Source organism: Monodelphis domestica, chromosome 5, assembly GCF_027887165.1.
Source record: "Monodelphis domestica isolate mMonDom1 chromosome 5, mMonDom1.pri, whole genome shotgun sequence".
Classification (NCBI taxonomy): domain Eukaryota; kingdom Metazoa; phylum Chordata; class Mammalia; order Didelphimorphia; family Didelphidae; genus Monodelphis; species Monodelphis domestica.
Window position 1 is genome coordinate 238593414 of NC_077231.1, and position 23267 is coordinate 238616680.

A 23267-nucleotide genomic window follows, 5' to 3' on the forward strand; every position below is an offset into this window, starting at 1 on the left:
TAATCTCAATTGCCTAGCCTTTACCCACTCTTCTGTCTTAGAACTAATACTTAGTATTGATTCTAAAACAGGTTTTAAAAAAAATATATCATGCAATAGACTAAAAGAAAACAATAATTAAATAATCTATTAGTGTTGGGGTTGGGGGAGGGGAAGTTGACAATCAAGTCACAACATATTGTATGCATCTCAGATTATTACTATAGGCCTATTTATTTCCCCATCTTTAAGAAAGCTAAAAATTATACTGAATCTTCAAAAAAAGGAAGAAAAAAAAACACCTTAATTTACTTAAGCCAGCAGGGGGAAGTAGTGAGATTAATTTTATAATTTTCTATCTCCTAAATTACTCATCCCCAACAACTAAAACTCTAAAGGTAAAGACTACGATTTTCATCTGGATTTGGGATTATAAATTTACCTGGCCATGTAAGAAGTGCATTTTTAAAATAATTTATCCAAAATAACCATCAAAAATTCATTCTTTAAAATTAAAAATCTCAGAGGACTATTATAGATTAGTCAAGTTAGATGAAAATAATGATATACATTAAAGAACTTTTCATATATTCATATATAAACTTACTTATACTTGTTATATATTCATATATTTTTATTTGATCTTTTTACGACATTGTGAGATGCTGCATTACCTATATTATTTGACTCTTTTTAGATGAAGAAACTAAGTCTGAGAGATCAAGGGACACGATTTGAACTCGGGTGTCTCTACATGCTAGGAGTACTTTTTCTACTACATCATAAAATGCTTCCTCATCACATTTCAAGCTAGAAAATTTGGGGCCTCAGTGACTCTAAATATAAAATGAAAGTGTTGAACTAGATAGCCTCTGAACTCTCTTTTAAAACCTACAAGCCTATGAAGAATCAATCCAAATATAAAATTATGCAAGGGATTAAAGTCTAGAATATTTTTTGAAGACTACTATTTCCAACTATCAGGACTTTCTGCTGTTTAAACATATCATGAAATGTACTAATCTTATCTTTTAAGCAAAAATACAAGTCCATAGCTCAAACTTTTAAAAAAGAAATGCAACTTGGCCACCTAAAGAATTCACTGGATCATAAATCTAAAGCTGAAAGAGGCCTCAGAAGTCATTTTTAGTTGAATCCCTTAATTTTAAAGGTAAAAAAACTGAGGGAGCTTAAGTAACTTGTGTAAGGTCACAAATATGATAAATGTCAGTTATGAGCTCTACTCTAGCCCCAGTTAATGCTCTTTCTCTTGTAACATTCTTCAATTCATGATTCACTAGGATAAAATCTAACGCAGGGGTTCTTAATGAAGCATTTGTGAACTTGTCTTTAAAACAATTTTAATGACTAAATTGCCTTTGTAATCTTAAATTTATGCATTTTAAAATAATATTATTCAGAGTTCATTGTACTGCCACATGGGTGGCATGAGGCAAAAAGGGTAAAAAATCCCTGGTCTAATTGACAAATTACTCATTCGTTTAAAAATACCTGTTGAAAGAACAAATGAAAGCAGGGACAACTGAGTGGCTCAGTGGATTGAGGGCCAGGCCTGGGGACAGGAGGTCCTAGGATGGGCTTTGGCCTCAGATAATTCATTTGGCCCCAGTTGCCTAGCCCTTGCCACTCTTCTGCCATGGAGTCAGCACACAGTGTTAATTCCAAGATGGAAGGTAAGGGTTTGGGAAAAAGAAAAGAATGAAAGCAAACAGAAGACTTGGATTGTATTTTCTAAATAACCTAAAAATATATTCACTGAAACTTCAAATTGAATAGAAGAAAACTGAGCTCTTCTCCCATCCCATTCTCTTTTTAGACAATATATTACAAAATAATATAAGTAATAATTTAAGTTTGGTGTAAAGTCAGTCTTTGGACAAATCTAAATGAGAAATTCTTAAAAGACTTTAACAATCAATTCCAAAATAATGTCCTGCAAACTGAAGCCTTTTCTATCACTAGTAACAAAAAGTATAGCCATCTCTAAAGGGAAAGGCTTGATGAGCCCAGAATAGGACTATTCTCTGCAGTGAAATAAAGGTTAGGTTAAAAAAAGGAAGAAATCTTTGATTAACGGAAGTTATCTTGGATGAGAGTTTAAGATGGAATGGTTTAGGAAAATTATTCTTTCAGATGCATCAAATGCTATGTGAAGTTCTGTTTAATGAACCAAAAGTGTTAATTGAACTTTTTACCTGTCCTCTGTAAGTTTTATTCTAGAACTTTTCCTTTCATTGGAGATTAAATTGTGAATTTCTGTGACAACTGTCAGATTTTCAAAGGCAGGATAGACTTCTGTCCCTTTGAATCCACTCTCTCTCTAAGCAGAGATGCTTAAAATTAATTTATTTAATGAGTATGTCTAGTGGATTTTATGACTAAAATGGAGAATACAGAATTTGTCTTCCCTGATTGTTATTTACTCTGCCTTCAGAGAAAGCTGAAAGAAAAAAAAAACCGAGTAGTATTTCAATGGTATTTATAAAGTAAAATATTGAAATCATGATCCACAATACTAACTCTTCATGAGAAGATATGGAGACATACAAGGTAATTATAACATCCCTAACAACTATTTTTTTAAAAGCTAACTTTAAAAAATAGAAAATGGGAAAAAAGTAAAGGAATTTTTTCAGAGATAGAGACACAAAAAGGCATGACTATGAGATCCATCCATTTGAAAACCTCTAATCCTGTGACTCAGGGCAAGGAAAGACAAAAATTTTAAATGGCTCTTGGTCCTACCTGACTGAAAAAAAAAAAATCTATTGCATCTATACACTATCTTGTTGGTTGATAACCCTCTTGATACTTGGCCAAGATTGACCTTAGTGAGCAGAAATAATTTATTACAGGGACCATCTTCCAAGTCTTTCCAATTTGATACAAGATTTTTGAATTTGAGTACTGATTCTACAGCTTTTGAAAATCCAGTTATACTACAATGAACAACTGAAGTAAAGCAATTATGGCAAAATAAACTATAAGGAAATGGAACAACAATTTTCAGTTTCCCAGTAAAAGAGGAGGCAGGGGAAGTTGGTAAATTTTGTTTCACTGCACTAAAAAGAACCATAATTTTATTTGATATTTGATTATATTTTGCTTCCTAACACTCATAGTGAACTTAAGAAAAAAGACAACTTTGGAGAAAAAGGCAATTTTTATGCCAACTAATCTGTGGTGAATTAAGAATTATACAAAGAACCTGAGAATCTTCACCTAGGAAACAAATGTCGTTATAGTCAATGACTGATATAAAGAAGGTCACATGAAAGGATAACAAAACAACATACTGGAAACTATAGTGAAGGTTTAAGAATTAAAAGAGGCCAATACCACTATTAGGGTTATTTCCTAAGGTGATCAGGGAAAATGCAAAATCACCATTCTAAAACATGTATAACAGCTCTCTCTGTGGATGCAAAGAATTGAAAATTAAAGGGATGTCCATCAATTAAGTTACTTGTTCACTATTAGATGTCTTAGGTAAAATTCAAATCCAAGTCTTACTAACTCCCAGTCTGGTACTCTATTAAAAAACACTGCCTTCTGAGAAGATAGAGAAACACCACATGTAATTCTAACACCTCTAATGACCTATTAAAACAATCTAACTTTGATTTCACGGATAAGCAAATTAATCAATATAGAAGAGTTGCAAAGTGAAAGTCAGATAATACTTCGATGAAAACACATAATTGAACTGGCAAAGGAAAAAATATGGCACTTGGAGACCTGTCTATACCCACTATGCTCCTTTTCATTGCCCTTTAGGTGATTACGAAATTTTATTCTTCAGCAAATGTATTAGTTGACTTAGTTCCATAAAACATTACTAGATAATGGTGTTAAAAAGATGGACTTTTGTTGCCAGGACAAAGTTGGCATTATTCAAAAGAATGCACTGTTTCTCAATGGTATTCCGGTTTGTTCTCCTAATTACATCCCATCAACAGGAGGACAGTCAAATTTTTGGTCATTTGCAATTTTTCTCTAAGTGATATATATTTATAAACTCTAAAAAATGTCAGTTTACCTGCAAAAGAGTTTGAATAATGGATATTTTTCTGTCCTCTTACTTTTTCCTGAGTAATTATTCAGGTCAGACAATTTAAGTTGACTATTTAGGAAACTACTTTTTTTTTCATGACTTGATGCAATCAGTATAATGTCATTCATCAAGTACCACATCTAGGAAACTTAACCATCTATAGGGAATTCTTTAATTTGAGACTGAGCTGGATTTACTATATATGATAGCATCAAGCTTTTTGTCAAGTTTACAACTCCTTATTTCATTTTACTTTCATGATGAAAGTTATCTGTTACCTTTTGCCATATCTTTTAAAGTTTTTTTTTTCACTTATGTATGATAGATATCTTTGTTGGAGAGGCTATTAAAATAAATGCTTTATTAGAGTCAATAAAAATAAGTACTGTGAAATTTTATAGAATCTATATATTTCATTATATAGAGTCTTAATCAAGTTTTTCAGAGAATTTCTCTATTTCATCCTCATTTTGTAAATGATCCTAGAACAAGGAGCAGTGACATCAAAAAGCACAGAAATATGGGTAAGGAAAAATTTCCACACAAATGTCGCGCAAATTATGGTCTTCCAAAACAAACTAGATGCTTGGTTTCACTTCATTCAGGCTCTTTAAGTAAAGACAAAATAAAGAATTGTCAAATACGTATGACAGGAAATTCTTGTTCAATTACAGATTGGAACAGAGATCTGATGACATCTCTTACCACTCTAAAAAGTGTCTAAGGAAAAAGGAGAAAAAAATTATTGATCTGAATTTTATGGTATTTCACATATTTATTAAGCCTACAATATTCTTTATAGCTAGAAATCCCCAGAAAGATGCTCCGATGTTTTGTATAGTTAGTTCAAAGATCGGATAAGCAGATATATCTGCTAATTGGTTGCACTTTCAGTTTTGGTCTTAGTGCTTTTAAGCCTGTTAAAAAATTTAAAACCAATAAACCTGCAAATATTCTACAGATAATTTAAGTATATTTATTTTATATTAATATATCAATTTAAACAAAGTTTCTCTTTTGTTGGACCAAACAATAATTTAAAAATAAATTAAAAGTACTAAAATTGCAAGGTTGATAGGTACTTTTGCCATGATAAGAGAAGAGCTTTATTGTATCCATTCACACAAAACATTTTCTAAGAAAGCAAATCCACTAGATTATGAATTTTTTCAGCTAAATGAAGAAAATAAAAAATAAAAGCAATATCACTTCATTTCAAAAAATTCCAAATCTATTTAGGGTAAAAAAAATAACCTATTTTTCTTCATTTAATAGTAAAACATGGAACAGTTTGGAATTTTGGATGGAGAATAAAAACAAAGTTTTCGGGGTCAAAAAGTTAAAAAATTAGGGTTTTCCCCATCTCCTTTATCAATAATACACTCCCCTGCTTATAGACATTTCTTGTAATCTTTGTCTTCCTTCAAGGCTCAGTTGAAGTGTCATAGTCATGTTAGTGTTGTCTGATAGCCCCAGTTGTGAAAATGTTCTCTCTCTCTTCAATTTTTCTTATACTATAATTATAACTATCCCCTACTTCCAATAAGATCTGATAAAAGATCTTGTTTCATTTTTGTCATCTTATTCTCAAACATGAGAGGTAGTATGGCATAACAAACAGGGAGTTCACCTTAATGGGTTCAAATCCTTCCTCTGACACATAACAATTGTGAGACACTAGACAAATACCTTGATCTCTGCAACTCTCTAAGACCAGTGGCATCAAACTCAAAAATAAAGGATCCCCACTAGGGCACAGTGACCTAGATAATCATAAATTAATATTATCTGTGCTTTATTCTATTCTTGTTTATTTTGTTAAATAACTCCTACTTACATTTTAATCTGGTTTGGGCCAAAGTGGGGAATGTATGTTGCCAGGAGTTTAACACTGCTATTCACAGACTCTGAGTTGCATATTTATACTAGAGGAAGTTTAGTTACCAGGTTGTTCCCCATAGTAATGAAATCATAGGTCCTGTCCTTAATTCAATTTTTTTTAATCAAGCCCAGTGTCTCATACAAAGTAGGCAATTAATAAATAAATGTTTTTACTTAAATGAAATGAAAATCCTTTCATAATCTATCTAGAACCATGAAAAAAAATGGATTAAAACATTGCTTCAAAGCCACAAGATGACACAAAACTGGCCAGACTAAATACAATGGTAATTCACCTCTTTAAACTGAGAAAGGAGCTAAATATTTGGACTAGAACACTAAAATTACTTGAAGTTCCTTTGTAATAGTGATAAGTCTTCTAACTAATTTATCTTCTACATTATCTTAAATAAGTAATATTTATCCTACCTTTGCAGCTCTGACAGCTTTAACTTTCAGCAGCAGATCAACAAAAGCCACTCTCACTTTTTCAGAATTGTCATGGAGACTGTATTTCAGAGTTGGCAGAAGCTGTTCTAGTAATGGGTGGCTTAGCCTATTGTCCAAAAGTATTGGCAAACACTGCAGCAAAACAAAAATACAATTCAAATAATGAAAGCCCTGCCCCCATAAGGACAAATAAGAAAAAAATTCAAATTATTATTAGAATTAATTATAGATACACATAATCCTAGTTTTGGAAAGAATCTTAGATATAATCTAATCCAATCCTCTACAATATCCAGCCTCTGCTTTGAGGCTTCTGTTGACTGAGACTCATTATCTTATAACTCTGGATAGGTAAAAACCTCTTTTCAATTCAATTTTTCATTTGAGAATTTGGTGGAGGAAAATTAGAGGAAAAAAAAAGAAATTTAAGGGGTTAGAGTAGAGGCTCCCTGAGGTTTCTGTCAGTTCTAAAACATCAACAGCCAGCCCATTACATTCTCATACAGGTTTAACTATTAAAAGTTTTCTTAAGTTTGACAAAATCTGATTCCCATAAACTTTCAATCATGGGTTTTAGTAAACTCTTTATAGCCTCACATAAATATACCATCTCTCTAATAGTTATCATATCCCTTGGGTAGCTACATGGCACAGCGAACAGAGTACTTACTAGGTCTGGAGTCAGGAAGACCTGAGTTCAAAACTACCCTTAGATACTAGTTTGTGACCCTGAATATGCCACTTAATCCCTTTTGCCTCAGTTTCCTCACAGACAAATTGAGCTGGAGAAGGAAAAGCCAAGAAAATCCCCAAAAGGGTCACAAAGAGTCAGACATGACTGAAAATTACTGAATAACATCACGTCCATTAAGTTTTCTTGTATATAAGGTTTTCTTCTATATTTTTCCTTTATAAAAGGTATATTCAATACTTTAATCATTATGAATATAATATGGTTTCAAGGTCATTCACTAACTCAATCACTTTTATCTGAATGTAGTATTCAAAACCTTTCTTAAAATGCAATATGCAGAAATAATTGTTTTGCTGGTTTTTTTCCTAGCAAAGGGAAAAACATTATTATATACTTTATATATATATGTGTGTGTGTGTGTGTGTGTGTGTGTGTGTGTGTGTGTGTACATATATATATTATATTCTTGCCAGTACATTTCCATTAATGTAGCTTAACATCAATATACATTTTCTTAGTGGCTTCATTATAGCTTCTATTGATATTGAGCTTGCAGTCCACTAAAACTCCTAGGTCATTGTTTCCCTATCAATGCCATTCCTGCACTTATGCAACTAGCTATTTCAATTTAAGTAAAGAACTTTAATTCTATGCCTATTAAACATCATAGCTGTACTCTTTGTGGTGGCAAAAAAGCTGAAAATGAGGGGATGCCCTTCAATTAGGGAATGGCTGAACAAATTGTGGTATCTGATGGTGATAGAATACTACTGGGCTGAAAGGAATAATTAACTAGAAGAATTCCAAGTGAACTGGAAAGACCTCCAGGAATTGATTCAGAGTGAGAGGAGCAGAACCAGGAGAAAATTAGACAGATACACTGTGGTACAATTGAATGTAATGGACTACTACTAGCAGCAATGCAGCATTCCAGGACTTCTGGAATTCTGAGGGACTTATGAGAAAGAACATCATCCACATCCAGAAAAAGAACTGTGGGAGCAGAAACACAGAAGAAAAATAGCTGCTTGATCACATGGTTCAATGGGTATATGATTGGGGATGTTGACTTTAAACAAAATCACTCTATTACAAATATTAATAATATAGAAATAGATTCTGAACAATGATACATGTAAAACACAGTGGAATTGCTCATCAGTCCCTGGGTGGGAAAAAGAGGGGAGTGAAAGAACATGAATCATGTAACCATGGAAAAATATTCTAAATAATTAAATAAAAATCTAAATTAATTCAAATTTAAAAGAATTATATATCTATTAAATATGATTTTGTCAGATTCAAATGACTGCTTTGCTGTGGTGAGATCTTTTTAAACTAATTCTATTATTAAACGAATTAGCTATTTTTACCAGTCTTGTGTCATCTAAAAATGGTAGGCACTTCCTCATTCAACACAAGTCACTAAAAAATGTTGAATAAAACCTAGCCAAGAACTGAATATTGTGGCAAGCCACTAGTGACTTCTCTTACAAACCTATTAGTAAAATATGAACAAAAGAAAAAAAAACTTATATGAGTTTAAGGGGGCAAAAGGTCAGAAAATAAAATTAGATTGTTGTCCCTTCTGAGTAGACTTCTTTTATAAAGGCATAAAAGTCTTCAGGGTAATATATATTGAAATAAAAAATAGCTGAAAGAGAACTTAGACCACTTCTTTGCATACCAATGTTTCTTCTTACAAAATTCCAAATTTCTACTATTTCACTAATTATCAGTTTTTCTAACCTTATTAAGCATTCCACACAAACACCTTCCCCTCAACACATACACACACACACTCATAACATGTCTACATTTTTCTTGTTATATTTACTAACAAAGATCATGAAAGAAATGAAGGCTCCTGGTCAGTCTTCATAATAGTTAAAATTAATTAAGACAAGTCAAGATTCTATAATCATCTTCCAAAATTCTGAAATCTTTATTAATTTAAATTTAAATTAAAGAAAGTGCCATTCAAAAGTCACACTTCTCAAATAACAAAACAAAATGTTACTGCAAGACATTTTTAGATAATCATTGTACACATCTTTGGGAAAAATAAAAAAAATTCTGTATATCCAGTGACTATTGATATCTTCTTTCCATAAAGAGATATCATTATTTCTATATGCTCTAATTCTTCTACAAAAATCTTACTCTAATGTATTATTGTAATGATCATTTTTGAAAATTATCATCAGAAAAATCTTCATCAGTAAAAGAGGAGTACTAATAATGATAAAATAATGGATCTTTTGAAGTATTAGGTTATTATTAAATGAGGGGTAAAAATGCCCTATTCAAAAGAGATGTGGGGAGGGGATTTAATAATGTTGGTTTTGCTCTTGAAAATATTACCTTAAAAACAGAACAGCGGACATCAGCTGAGCTTGTATCAAAAGCTAGGTCTCCAATTACTTTCTTTAGAAGGTCAGCAACAATGACTGGAGGCATCATTTCCCAGTATTTTGAAGTAATTTTACTGACTCCAAGAATCCCTGTTGAACGGACCAAAGGATATGGATCTTCCAAAAGATTCTATAATAATCAAAAAAGAAATAAAGGTTTATTATTATAAATAACTTCATATTTAAGACACTTAGAACCTTGTCTTAACCATAGGGTAGGCCCAGGTGCTGTATTTCTGCTCTACATATCCTTCTACTCCCCAATGGCTCCCCCAGTCTGCCCTTAGGAGGACAATTCAGCATTGTATTAAATCCTAGGCAGAGCTGGCTCAACTGAAGACAAATATCTCAAAGATGCCTCGCCCTACTACAATCAGCCTAGATCCAGGATTCTACTGAGGCTAGCCTTGACAATCAGAAAGGTACAGGGACTGGATATCTGTTCTGTAGTCACATATCTCTCAACCGTTCTCACCCCTACTCACCATTCAGAAGCCCATAGATTGAGTCATTGCCTATCTTGGATGAAGCTCCTTTTTCTGACTACAGCTTCTCTTACTGCTTCATAGTCATGCACATTTTAGCTCCATCCCTCCAGTGCTTGAATCCCACTCTTTCCTACCCTTCTATTGTGCTCTCTAGAACACCATACTACTGTTAACAACACTGCTCCATCCCCTAGGAAATTATTTTGTGTAAAGTTTGTCTTCTTATATGCATATGAATTGTTTCCCACCAATAAAATGTCATTTTAAAGCAAGGGCTATTTAGATGTAACACTGTATTCCATTTCCTTGCACAGTGCCTGACATAGAAACTGATTAATAAAGGCTTGAAATAAATATATATACATTCTTTTCCTTTTCTACATGTGCTAAGTTAATACTTGCTGAGCAAACTATTATTTTGATCCACAAAAAGGAAAAATACAATCTAAAATTGACCATAGAATTTGTCATGGCATTGGAAAAATGACTCATCATTATTAATAAAGTTTATTATGTACTTACTATAGTTCAGGCACTGCACTAAGCATCTGAAATACAAAGAAAGGCAAAAATACATTTCCTACTCTCTAGCAGTTCACATTCTAGGGGAGGATACAGCATACAAACAACTATTTATATACAAAATATATGCAGCATAAATGGGAGATAATCTCAGAGAGAAGCCCACTTACAAGTGGAGAAAGGGAAAGAAAGGTAGCTTGTAAAAAGAGGGGATTTGAGTAGTCTTGAAGGAAGCCAAGTAAGCCATATTTAGATTGCACAGTAAAGTTTGCAAAGCATTTTACATATATTATCTTATTTGATTTTAATGACAACTCCAAGAGGTAAATATTATTAATGTTAATAATATCCTCATCTAATATATAGGGAAATTGCAGCTCAGATTAAGTGACTTGTCCATAGTTGCAAAGTTTTAGTAAATGTCAAAGATAGAGATTCAAACCAGAGCTTGAAAGGTCATATCGTTTATGACTATATCTAATTGAACATATCCAAAAGCAAGAATGTGGAATAATTTGGTTCTGAGACCCAGAGAAGTTAAATGACTTGATCAAGTCTCTAGGGATTGCAAAGATTAAAAAACTATGAGAAAAATTACGTTCTCATACTGGGTCTTAAGGCAAAAGCCAGGATTCAGTAAAAACAAGATATTATTGCAAAAGTCATTTTTCTTATTGTGGACATATCAGAATTACTCATGAGTTATCAAATCATGATCCTCAAAAAGAAAGGGTTTAGGGGACAACTCTAAATTCATTGGCAATATGGGCTAAATTCACAATTGAAATTCAGCCTCTTCTGAAGGTGCTTGACTCAGCCTTCCTAACTAGCTTTACAAGCATCTTTGGATTTAGTAGTTCAAACACAGCCAATATTACTGACCTAGGATTTCCCAAACCTAAAGTCTCCAAGAATCTTCGTTCTCATCTCTTCCCAAACTTACTTATCAAAAGTCACATAGCCATAAAAATATAAGCTTTTCCTGTAAGAAGAATTTGGCTCACTGTGTTAAAACCGGACTCTAACTTTGAAGTAACTCGCTATATTGTTTCCAGTCTACTACTGATAACTGTCTGGTTGTCAGTATGTAAAGGTTTTTGCTTAATAAAACCTCTCAAGCTGGAGTACCAGGAGACAGCACTTTCCCAGCTTCTATTCTGGCTCCTTGTGCATTTCCTCCTCTCTCTCTTTCTGTAATTCCTGCCTCTTCATGTCAGTTGTACCTCTCCAGTAAGAGGAACCCTGCCTGGGCCTGATTATGCAGATGGTAGCAAAGGTCACACACTTATTAAGTGAAAAAATGAGGATTAGCATCCAAAGTATCCAATTCTAAGTCCAGTACATTGTATTATGCTGTCATTCTACTTAATCACTCCAAGCCCTAGTTTTCTTGTTTGTAAAGGGCGATAACATTTTCTCAAAGCACTGCTGTAAAGAAAACACTTTAATGAAAACCTAAAATTACTATGTACAATTTTAATTAGTTATTATCAATATTAACTAGTCTTGTTATTTGTAAAACTATTGGCTTGACCTTGGGTGAATCAGACTATAGTCTAATATCAGCTTCACCCATTAGAAACACAAACTATAAGAAATTTCTTAGTAAATTTACAAATATATTCCATGAAATTATAATTTTACTCTAACTAATAAACTGGAGTGACATATTTAATGGCACTAGGATTATTAAGAAGATATAGGGCAAAAGCAAAAACATCATAAGTCTGTAGGTATTACGTAAAAATTTTCTCATTTACTAATTATCTACTGATAGCATATATTTTAGAATCAAAATTATCACATGGTGTTATTAAATATAATTATGAAAGGATTTTAGAAATAAGAAACTTAAGCATTATAAGAAGTGAAATTATTCCATTTATTAGCCATAAAATATACCAGCTCTAAAATTATATGTATAAATACATTCTTCAATATAGACTTTTTTCTCTAAATTAAACCTAAACTCATATTTCCAGAAATAAATATATTTATAAACTGTTTAAGGCACATATATTTCTGACATCTTCCTAATATCCTACAAGATGACAATGAAAATTCTCACAGATGACCAAGCAAAAATTTGCACTACTCATTGAAAGAACTCCAGGAACCTAGCAAGAAAATTCTGATTCTTAACTTGTATGTACATTTAGCTATTTAAAAAAGATAGATTAGTTCTCAATTTTTTTCTGCCTCCTAAAACCATTTTTTTAACCATTCTATATACTGCAAGGCATGAATACATGAATAAACCATCTTATTCATGCAATCAAGTTTTTGAAAATAAAAGCACTTTCATTCATTAGATTGCTTAAGCCTCACAATCCAATGAGATTGGGATGACTGATATATCAATTCTTAAAGATAAGGAAACTGAGGCTAAGAGAGATTTAAAAAGGAACTGAGTTCACATACTCCTGATTACAAGCTAAGTAATTGACAACCATTGTGAATTTCGATTTGCCTTTTATTTAACAGTCTAAAAAAAGTTTCCTCCTCAATATCTTCCCCCACTAAGTACAGCAGCTTCTGGGTTGACATCAATGTAGATAAAAGTACATGTGATCCATTTTATAATGCTGTTTTGTGGAACAAAATGTATCATAAAATTGGAAAACACTTAAATGAAACAAATTCTTTGACACACAATGCTTGGATCAAGTTATCCCATACCACTGAAACTCCTACTCTTATACTAGAGTACCTGAACTATCACATTATTGTTTCTTCAAACTCATTAAACTCCTAATACCTTAGCCATATAAAATCCCAGTCCTTTATTCCACCTCAGCCACTAAAGGGAGAATCTTAAATTGAATCTCACCCTTACCTACATGTGTTCTACTTCCTTCATGAAAAACTAGTATACTTTTATCTGACCATATCCTCTTATAATTCAATACCACCAAAGGACCTCATTCTTCCTCTAAATCTCTTCTTCCTTCTTAATGAAGCTGCCAATTCAGGCAAATATTAAAGAAAGTACAAAAGCTTAATGAAGAGAATAATTCCTTAAAAATTAGAATAGAACAAGCAGAAGCTAGTATCTCCATGTGACTTCGAAAAACAAAACAAAATAAAAAGACAAAAAAATAGAAGAAATTTGAAATCTCATTAGAAAAACACCTCACCTAAAAAATAGATCCAGGGAAGGTAATTTAAGAATGAATACTCGCTCTGAAAGTTATGATTAAAAATGGAGCCTAAACATTATCTTTCAAAAAATTATAAAGAAAAACTGCCCTGATATTCTTAAACAAAAGGGGAAAATAGAATCTGAAGGACTCTACAAGTGACCTCTTGAAAGAGATCTCAAAACAAAAACTCCAAATATTATAGTCAAATTCCAGAGCTTCTAGGGCAAGGAGAAAATAGAGCAAGTATCCAGAAAGAAATAATTCAAATGTCATGGAGCTATAGTTAGGATTACAAAGGACTTAATAATTTCTACATTAAAAGACAAGAAGACTTGGAATATAATACTCCAAAAGGCAAAGAATCTGGGATTACATCCAAGAATCACCTACCAGCAAAACAGTATAATCTTTCAGGGGAAAAATATATCTAATAAAATAGAGGACTTGCAAAAGCATTCTGGATGAAAAGACCAGAGCTGAATAAAAAATATGATTTTCAAATAAAAGATTTAAGAGAAGCATACATAGGTAAACAGGAAAGAAAAACCATAAGGGATGCAATAAGGTAAAATTGTTTACATTCCTACATGAATTACATACTTGTAACTCCTAACAATTTTATCATTACTAGAGAGTTAGAAGGATATGGCTGTGAGCTGAATATGGTGGAATAATATCTTTAAAAAACAGAATTAAGGGGCAAAAAGGAGGAATATATTGAGAGAAGAGAGAAGTAAAATGGGATAAATTATTTCACATGAGGAGTTAATTCATTAGAGGAGAATGTAGGGGAAGAGATGGGCAATGCTTTAAAATGCCAATCCCTCTACTTCTCAGTTCTTTCTCTGGCTATTATCCTTTCTTTGACTTCACTATTCTCCCTTTCCAATTTCAATTCTATATAACAGTGATGTCAAACCTATGGCATGGGTGCTGAAATAATGTAGATTCTAGATGGGATGGTGTTGATACTGTCAAGGTACCAAGGTTGAGTTGGTTCCTGTGGGCCTCCTCACAGTGACCAGTGCATTACTCAGACTCCCAGACAGATTTTAAAAAACAGGACAGGTATTTATTTTGGAAACACGGTAATATGAACAGGAAGATTAAGGAATTAGGATTTCAGAGTTCTAAATAATCTCCTGACTTCTAAAATCTCCTGAGTCACAGCAGCTTTTGTTGCTAAGGTGCTTTTAAAAGAAATTCTTCCTTGCTTTGGCCTGCCAGCATGTATTGATTCAGAGAGAGGAAGTCATTTTAATGATTCTGTCCTAAATCAGATATATTCTTGCTTAGGGATAACTCCCAAATTCCATGTTTCATATCATCCCCAGAGCTCAGGCCAAGTTGAGAGGATGAATAAAGAACTTAAAACTATGATTGGCAAATTATGCACTGAGACACATTTAAAATGGCCTGAAATTCTCCCTCTATCCCTATTTTATCTTAAAAGCAGGCTTAGAGGAGACCTACACATCTCAGCATTTGAGATGCTTTTTGGACATCCACTTATACAGGCTCAGCCTTTCTCCCCTGTATATACATCACAATTAGGGGGAGATACTACTATTGCTTCCTATATACAGGAATTGCAGCACACTGCGTGAACTACATGAATCCGGAGCTGCAGTACAAGACGGATCACTAGACTTTTCACTTCATGACCTGAACCCAGGAGACAAGGTGTATATTAAGAATTGAAGGGCTATTCCAAATATTGTTAACTACTCCAACATCTATAAAGATTGAAGAGAAAGATTCTTGGATTCATTGCTCACATGTAAAGAGAGCATCTTCTGTTGAGACTGACTGTATCCTATCACATGCTTTGGAGATAATAATCCATTGACAAGTGGATGCTGTTTTTCAAGAACACATTGAATTCCTGATTTTTCCCCTTATTTTAATTATTGCTTTTCTTTTATTTTGATTAGAATTTTGATTTTTTCCCTTTTTTCTCATTTCTTATACTAAAGGTATGTACAATTAATGTTTTCTGCAGTAATATAAGTTTTATATATATATATATATATATATATATATATATATATATACTTGCTATAATATTAATGCAAACCCAAAAAGCTTTAAACTGTGGGAACCTGCCATTTATTGATAAAATGTTATGGGACTGTGATTAATGTTTGTGTCTGATTCTAGGAAATGGGATAAAAACAAGAAGAACAGACTCAACCTGAATAGAGTCCAAAAGAGCACACAGGTAAAAAGCTAGTGTGAGACTCAAGGTTGTGACACTTGACATATGTTACGTCATAGGACTTCCTTGTATCTATACTCTTTGTGAAATACTCAGACAAATACCAAAGTGTGACTTTCATCCTGGCTCCCCATATCCCTGAGAATGACAAAAATCAGAGCAGGGAATGACACTTCCCTATCAAAATAAAATTCTAATTCTTTTTCTTTCTTATAGTATGGCAACTTCCTGTAGTCTTGGCTGCAAATGGATAAGTGAAATATTACTGCATTCTGCCCTACAGATTTGTGGGATTGGAAATTACTTTAATTGGACCCTAATACAAAGGCCTGTTAGAAATTTGTTAAACACAAATAAAAGTCTATTTTGAATTTTTTTCCCCTTACTCCCAAAAGTTTAACTTTCTTCCATTTATTTTCTCTTCTTTATGTTTTTTTGTTTTCTCTTCCTCTGATAACTGAATCAAACACCCCCATACTCAACCATGCATCCTGAGCTGAACTAGATGTTTCTTAACACCCACTTCAGTGGGGAATTGCATTTTAATAAAAATCCAAGATTTTGAATTTTTGTTCGAGAAAAGATCTTCAAGGAAAGAAGCTTGCTAACTCCTAAATACAGAGAACGAACTGTTGCAGAAAGATGCCAGAAAAACTACACTACATCAAGAAGATCCAGAACGAACTTTGGGTGTGATTGATTGAACTGAAGTTTGATTGAACATTTATTTGAATGTATACTCTTATGTCAAAAGGCGACTGCCCCCTAATTGGTTTTGTCAATGTGCCCAGCAAATATTGGTTTTGCTGTCTGTCTTTCTTCTATTTCCTTCTTCTATCTAATTATTGTAATTTCCTCCTAGAAGGTAAAATTATGTATGCACCTGCAGCTAGAATATTTGGAGGTGCAGGATGATTAAGTTTAGTGATCAATTGGGGGGGGGAGACAAGTCTCCCAATCATCATCAGGGGGGGATTGTGAACTTTAGATTAATCCACCCTACTTAGTCTAACAAAAACAGGAATGTCTAGACCCATACTTAAGGATTAAGTATTTAGGAGGATGGCCTATGACAGACATGTGCTAGCAAATGACAACTCAGAAACAACTGACAGACCCCTGGCCTATCCTAAGTCAAGCTTAAGCTACCATTGGTACATGTAAGATGCAGGAAAGTGATTTTAAAACCATCTATATATTTCACATCACTTCCTCTCTCTGGCTCTTTGGCAGTGGAGAGGTGGCTAGTGGCTGTGTGCTGAGCGTTTCAGCATCTTGGTGTGGCAGCTGCTATTGTCTGGGTTTAGCAGTGAGTTTTACTTGATACCAACACTGGAGGAAGATGAGTAGCCTAGTTCAGGTGAAGCATCTTTACTGAGCTCACTCAGAGTTTAGGCCAATTCTTTCACCTTTACCTTCCAAACACTCTCCTCTTAAAAAGTCACTAATCTTCAGAGACCTTGTGGCGGAGGACTTTGAACTCCCCCTGGCACAGGCCAGGCAGGAGAAATCCTACACCTTTTCCCTCTCCCTTCTCCTTAATTCCTTCCCTCTGTATTAATCAAACCACCATAAAATTGCAAACTGACTTGGGTATTTTATTTGGGATATTCCCTGGCAACCAAAATTAATTTAGATTAGGTCACAACCCTAAAATTATCCTTACACTAGCATATCTAATATAAAATACAAACCCCATTATTTAATTTCGAAAACATTTTAAATATGGCCTGAACCTATCTGTCAAATCTAAATGGGCATTATTTCACCTCATGTACTCTGCAATACAAACTGACTTTCTTCCTGAACTTCATACATTAAACTCAATTTCTCACCTCCATGCCTATGCATTAGACATTCTACATGCCAAGAATGGACTCCTGCCTCACTTACACCAAACAGAATTCCCCTCTACTTTATGAAACCTTAAATAGCACTTTCTACCAGAAAGCATCTTAATCATTTTCCCTAATCCCACCTAAACCCAAATTGCCTTATATTTAATTTTGTATTTGTATTGATTTTCTTATTTTTATGCCATGTATAAAGATGTATGTCTCTGTTGCCTCTCCCATTAGAATGAAAGTTCTTTTCAAAAATGGTTTCATTCTTTATAATGTAGCTCCAGCACTCAGAGCAGTACATAGTACATATTATTAGGTACTTAATAAATGTTATTAATCAGTTGAAGAACAATGTCATAATTCAATTGACAAAGAAAAAATAAGCACAAATGAACTAAAAAATATTAGGAAACAGGCCTGAGTTTTTGGGAAAGATTTTCATAGAGGTGGTGAGGGCTGAGTTAAGCTTTGAAAAACAAGTAGAATTTTCCCAATCTAGGTAGAAGACAAAACAAGAGGAAAAGTAGAAAACTAGGAAGGAATAAGGCATGTTTAGGAACAGAAAAAGGAGCAGCCTGGCTACAGCTATTAACATATACTTCAACTTTGTAAAACTTACATAGAGTTCTTCAAACTGCTTTTGAATTTCATTGTCCATTTCTACAAGACTAAGATTGGGATCTCTAATAGGAAATGCTTCAACAAACAACAATGCTGCATTTGAATGAACTTCAGGATTTCTGGCCTGTTCAATAAAGAAAAAAAGTCAATGACTTAGTAATGGAAAGGAAAGTTGTTGAAATACTTCAGTTTAGTGTAAAAAGCAATTATCGCTTATTTGTTGATAAAAGACTGTATGATACTAATGTCCCCCTGTAGCTAATTCCCTCTACCATAACATTACTTGGATTAATTTTGTATATATTTATATTTACATATAATCAATAAAAAAGCATGTCTCTCCCATAAAAATTTAAGGTGCTTAAGGACAGTAACTATTATTCTTTTATCTTTGCATCCCTAACACTTCATAGCAGTGACAATGTATACATGTAAACATAGATAAAAGTTAATGCATGCTTCATGTTTTCATGTCTTAAGAAATAAAGATTTGTTTGACTATTTATCTTCAAGAGTAATAGAAAATGAAGTTCATTGAGGCTAATTACAAAATTTTTCTTCTGATCCAGTTATACTCATCTTATAGTCATCCACATTAAAGAGTGGTGTTATCAAAGCTAGGGAAGTAAATTTGAATTTCTTTAATTCGAAAAACTTAAACATCACCTACAAGACTACATGAAGTATACCTTTACTTTCTTAAAAAGGGAAAAATGAAAATAATATTCAAATTTAATGGTATGAAGGTAGAATTTTCAACATATCAATTAGGTATCAGCATTGTTTAGATATTCAATAATTTTTTTTTAAAGCACACCACCAGGAGGAGATTTCACATAGCTAATCTGAATATGGGAATATACATACAGAAGAAGATCAAGTTTTCACGATGATGATGGGAGTAGGAGAATAATTAATTTTGTTCTAGACTTTGTTCAGTTTCCTAATCAGGAAATACAATTTAAAAAGTCCAAAAGGCAGTTAGTAATATGGAATAGGAAATTAATAAAAGCACCAGGAGAGATTCATCCTATAAATTTACCATGTAATCCAGCTTCTAACATAGTATTATTATGACAAAAAATTTACAGATGCACTTGAACAAAACTATTTTTTCAAATATTTTTAAAGTATTCCAAATTAAGAGTCACAATTAACATATCTAAAACAAGTTTATACAACTTAAAAGGTGAATTACCTTTAATCCTCTCCAAAGAATAGGTTTATACAATCTATATAACATTTCTTCTACTCCCTGACGAAATTTTTTTTGATGATGAAAATAACTTAACACCTGTATGACAAAAGCAAAGATATTAGTCAGTATTATAAAATAAGAATTTTAGAAATCTTCTCAAAGAAAATCGGGGGGGGAAACTAATTTGACCCCTCTAACATAGAAATATATAGTCAGCATTTTATTACTTCATATGACATTTTTGTGATTGTCTTGAAAAATCACATCCAATATCTTCTCAAATGAAGGCAATGGGGGAAAAGTAATCAAATTTATTTTCCTGTAAGAAACTACTACAAGAAAAATAAAGAATATGAAATTGTGAGGAAATATCCATTTTATTAACAATTTTCAGCTGTGTGGCTTTGGGAATGTTATTTAACCACTTCAGTTCTTAGGTTTAGATATCTATAAAAAGATGGGGTTATACTGGGCTATCTTTAAACTCCCTTCCAACTGTAAAATTTTGCTTTAAATCTTAAGACTCATATCTAATAATGGCAAGCAACAGCTCCCTCTTTTGTCAATTGGGAAAAATTTTTATTAGTCATTTTGTCCCTCACAACTCAAACTTCAAATGTTTCCCAACATTTTCAAAAAGAAAGAAAATTTATTTTTTCCCTGCTTTATTTTTTCCTACTCCCTTCCTTTCCTTTACTGTTTACATGAGGCATTCTTCCCAGTTTCTTCCCTAAATTCTTCACACATTGAAGCCAGGACTTTTTTTGTATCTCTTCAAACACAAGATAATAATACTGAAAAAGAAAAGTACACCCAACAAAGCTGACCTAATGTTGGCATTAGTCAGATTATAAAGATGGAGAATAGGAGCTTTGAAAGGGAAAACTTTCTAACAACTACCTGTAAGGGAATTTCATATGACCAATGACTACATATCAATAATGATTTTTCAAGTGAGGCAATCAGACTAAGAAATTACCATATTCAATAAAACATTGAAGAAACAGATATGAAAACTTCTTTGCTTTCAAAATTAAATCCCTTAATTTCCTTTTCAATTTCCTTTCTGTTTTTAAGAAACAATTCAACAAATAGTTGCCCTTAATCCACAAAATATTTTAAGATCATTATTTAGGAGACAAACTATTGGGGATGGAGATATGAAAGAATGAATAATGAATAAATAAAGCACTTATTAAGCATTAGCTGTATCAAAGCACTGATACAAATAAAAAAGACTATTCTCCAGGAGCCGATATCCTAATGGAGGAAAACAATACAAAAAGAAGTTTCCAGCTCCAAGAGGGATAGTCCTTAGGGAGCAACCTCAAAGCAAACAGCAATAGCTGTTGTCTAATGTCATTTCTAGTGACAAAATTAATCAGATTCTATGTTGAACAACGTGAAACTATTAAGAACTTTTGGAGACAAGAACTTTCATTTCTGGGCCTCCTGGTGGAGTTAAAAGGCTGCATTTCAACAGTTGCTTCCCAGAATGCCTCTGGGCACTGGGTTGAAAACAATGCTTTTCTAAAGGCTCTTGGGCTAAAAGGTCCTAAAATAGTTCCCCCAGTGGCTGAGGAGAGATGGTCATCAAAGTAGTAGGAGTGGTGTTTTGACTAGCCTGACACATGCTGCATCCTGTCTCTACTTCAGGTGCCCTGCTGTTTCAGCTATGTGGCTTGTCCACCCTTTGAAAGTCAGGTAGAAACTGGTGACAATGACTGGCCCCTCTCCACAGGAGATTCTTCCCCAAATGTGAGGGATAGGCTATAAGCAGGAATAGTGGCCTGGAGGGAGGTTACTGTCATGTTATGCTAATAAGGCCCCTGAGCACAAGAATTATTCCTGTTTAACTTGACAGGCAGAGTCCCATGTTGCTAAACATACTACAATCAGAAAATTTCACTTTAGCTTATATTGCAAAGATATTTAGTTTATTGCATGAAACAATATATTGGCTCACAAAAGGCTATAAAACTATCAAGTTTTATATCAATAGGTGTTATATATATATATGGAGAAAATATTTGCTTATATAACTTATAAAATAACTACTACATGATAGTATTTTTTTCAGGTTATTGTGAAATTATCTTTTTAAATGAAATTTTATGGTATATTTTCCATTTAAGTATATGAAACAGTACAAAAAATAGGAAAAGCTAATGACTTCAGGAAATTTTATCTTTCATTTATTCTCGTGTAATTCAAAGTTACACCTCAATAATCTAAGATTTAAACAAATCTTTTTGTAAGACATAAAATTACTGTAAGTCCTATTTCTATTCTATAAACTAAGGGAAATGAGTTCATTGTGCTGGATATAAAAATGAGCAGTTTGTTAACCTATTTTGTTGATTTATGGCTGCCAAAGAACCAACTGTAACACAGTAAGGCATTACTCAGTGAACTAGACTTCTGGTAGATAGCATCTGCTTTAATATGCCCAAACACAACAATGGACCAGATTTTCAACTTCTTACTGCCAACTTCTTTATTAGACACTACTTTAAAAAATGACACTTAAATAATAGTGCTCTAAACAAGTAAAAACATCTAAACATGAACCAAATGGTGACGTGTGTATAAATTATAAGCTTAAATTTTTAAACAGAAAAACTTATTAAATATCTGCTTGGGATTGAGGTAAAATTCCTAGAAAACCTGTCCAGACTTTACAGAATTTTATAGATTAGTATTATTATAGAATGGGTAGTCAATGAAAATGATCTTATTTTGTAAAAATAAGGGAACAAATTTATAGTGTCTTTATGATTTTCCCAAAATTCTACACTCCAAATGGAGATTTCAGGTCTTTATTCAGAATTTGATTCCCGCTTTAGTTTAGATGATAGTCCAAATCTGTTTAAAATATTAAGCATATAATGAAAAAAATAGTTTTTAAAAATTCTAAGTGCAAGACAGGTCTAAGAAAGTATGGTAGAAACATATGAATGGTCATTCTAACTATTCATAGATCTGTTCCAATTATTTTATAGTATATCCAAAACACATTTTACACTTTATATCAACAGTAAATTGAATCTCATCTATCCATTGTACAGAAAAATACTGAAAACATTAATGAAACTGAAAACTGTCAAGGAATATCAATACCATTAAAAGTTTTTTTTTTTAATTTTTAAAATCATGGAAAGTTAATTAAACTTGAATGTAATAAAAATCATTCAAAAGGAACTAAAAATAAATGTTCTTAAAAATGTAACTTGTAAAATGAATCACATTATTATGATAGACTCTTACCTCTCGTACTTTGGAATGCACTGGAGAATTCCTTGGAAGATGAATACCATGATACATGAAATCTTGAATACAACCCTCTTCAATTACCTGAAATAAAAAAATAAGGCAAAAAGAATTGTGCTAAACAATAGAAAATATCAGAAGCAGTGAAATAATTCTAAGCATTATATCAAATGCAAGTTTTTCAACTTACATTTGATTAAAAAGTAGATATGTTTAAAATATGTTTAATATTAAATGTTTATTAAATATGTTTAAAATTAAAGTTTTTGAAAACTCATAGATATATAACTTTTAACTTGATATAGACTCCTAATTCCTTTAGAGCAGAAGTAACACTCAACTATAATTTTTATTTTCTAAAGATAATTTAACTTTGTGACAAATGGCAGAAGCAAATGCCAAGCATCCATATTTACAAAGGCTAATTTGAATCCATACCAGACTTATAGCAATAGGTTTAGTTAGTGGAA

General features: G+C 32.6%; 1 protein-coding gene across 1 annotated transcript in view; it reads right to left on the reverse strand.

The window, feature by feature from the left end:
• NCAPG2 (non-SMC condensin II complex subunit G2) overlaps nt 1–23267 on the reverse strand; it is a 96391-nt gene that overhangs the window by 53305 nt on the left and 19819 nt on the right. Inside the window, exons 9-13 of the mRNA XM_007504688.3 lie at nt 22795–22881; nt 19528–19623; nt 18328–18453; nt 9444–9623; nt 6365–6517 (exon numbers count right to left, since the gene is read on the reverse strand). Of these exons, the coding sequence (XP_007504750.2) occupies nt 6365–6517; nt 9444–9623; nt 18328–18453; nt 19528–19623; nt 22795–22881 (642 nt within the window). The remainder of the gene's footprint in view (nt 1–6364; nt 6518–9443; nt 9624–18327; nt 18454–19527; nt 19624–22794; nt 22882–23267) is intronic.